The 1,724-nt window shown below is 71.5% G+C and overlaps 1 protein-coding gene across 1 annotated transcript in view; it reads right to left on the bottom strand.

Annotated features, from left to right (window-relative positions):
• Nucleotides 1-44: 44 nt before the first annotated feature.
• The window catches only part of LOC103074582 (SH3 domain-containing RING finger protein 3-like), a 118,637-nt gene continuing 116,957 nt past the window's right edge, over nucleotides 45-1,724 (bottom strand). Inside the window, exon 10 of the mRNA XM_007452604.1 lies at nucleotides 45-213. Within this exon, the coding sequence (XP_007452666.1) occupies nucleotides 45-213 (169 nt within the window). The remainder of the gene's footprint in view (nucleotides 214-1,724) is intronic.

The following is a 1,724-nucleotide window of genomic DNA, read 5'->3' on the forward strand; positions in this document are numbered from 1 at the left end:
CCGCCCCCCCCCCCCGGGGGGGGGGGGGGGCAGCAGTCACGGCCTCAGAAGCTCTCCACGAAGCTGCCGGGGAAGAGGCCGGTGCGGCCATTCCTCTGCAGGGTCCCCTTGTACCAGCCGTCCTCGCGCTTCTTGTGCACGAAGACCACGTCCCCTTCCTTCAGCTCGATCTCCGCCTCGCTCTGGGGCGGGTATGAGACCACCACGCGGTACCTGGGGAAACAGATACCCAGGGGTGAGCCACCCACCACCTCCCGGGCTCCGGGGCTCCGTCCCTGTTTTCAGACCAACGTGCCATAAGATCCACCTGGAGACGTGAGTCTCCGCTGTGCCTCTGCCTGCCGGGCGCCTGAGCTCCGACCAGGAACAGACCCCTGGGCCCCGGCAGCTCCCCGGATCTGAGACAAAAGCCTGCACCCCACACCTGCCCAGGAGGCCTCAGGGGAGAAGGCTCTGAGGACCAGCCTCGCCCCAAAACGCCCGAGGGCGAGGGCAGACCGGCCGTGCGTGTCCCTCCGCGCCACCCAGCTCGGCAGAGCTGCCGGCAGCCCCCTCCAGCCGGGGACCCCACAGGCTCGTGCGTCCCGCTGTCCCCGAGCCCACCACCCTTACGGGGGGCAGGACTGGTCAGGTGAGCTGGGGGCTCCGCGCGCACATCCTCACTGTGGGTGGTCTCGTGGCCGGCAGGGCCGCCTGTTCTTGCTGCCTGCGGACGCCAGTTCGTAGGCACCACGGACCCCGCGGGCTGGGTGCGGGGGCAGGGGAGGGCTCAGCAAAGGCCTCCCCACGGACCGGCCGGCACGCTCCTCTCCCTCCGCCTCCAGCCCGCCATCCACACCGCCCTCCTCCCCTGGAACCACGTCGCTCGGACTAGAGGCAAGTTGGGAAGAGGCTCTGTTCCCGTCGCCCGCCCTCGCAAGCGCACCGGCCCCTCCCGGTCACGGATGCCGGGCCTGCCTGTCCCTGCTGTCCCCGGGCACCGCCCGCCACTCCCTCCTCACCTGACGGGCCTCAGCCCCACACTGCGCCCCCCGTGCCCTCGGGGCGGGTGGGTCGAAGGGTGGGGCTGCTGGGAGGGTCGCGGGAGCAGCGGCCAGGAGCTCCCGCACAGCTGCCCCCATGCCCTGCTCCTGGGCCCAGTCTGGCCAGCACCCCTGCCGTGGGCACTGGCAGAGCAGGAGCGTCTGTGGGCCGGGCCGGGGAGAGCAGTTCAGGGGGCCCTCCGTCCTCGGCTCCCTGCTCCCAGCCCCGCCCTCAGGGCCCGGGTCCTCCTCCGAGTCCCCAAAGGCCCAGGCGGCCTCCCTGGGCCAGAGGTGCAGACTGTGCTGCCCCTTCCCTACAGCCACCTCCCCACGCTCTCCGAACTCCAGGCTCTCCTGTCCCTCCTCCCTGGCAGCACCTGGCCTAACCCTGTCCCCTGGGGAAGACGCTCAGGTGCAGAAGACCCGGACCGGCCCTAGGAGCTCACGGGCCCAGTCCGCTCCAGGCGGTGGAAGCAGGGGGCAGAGAGGAAGCGGGTCGCGAGGCCGACCCGGCCTCCCCAGGTGCCTGCAGCGTGCAGGCCGGGACAGTTGCCTCCGCGGTCCCTTTCAGGGTGTGGACGAGGCAAGGAAGGGGACGACAGCTCCTGCCCTCCCAGCCCCGCGTCCCTGCAGATAGCTGGGACACAGCAACGCCCGTGAGATCAGCCAGCACACACGGACTGCAGCTCCCACCCCCCCCCC

This window comes from Lipotes vexillifer, unplaced genomic scaffold, assembly GCF_000442215.2.
Source record: "Lipotes vexillifer unplaced genomic scaffold, Lipotes_vexillifer_v1.1 scaffold2655, whole genome shotgun sequence".
Classification (NCBI taxonomy): domain Eukaryota; kingdom Metazoa; phylum Chordata; class Mammalia; order Artiodactyla; family Lipotidae; genus Lipotes; species Lipotes vexillifer.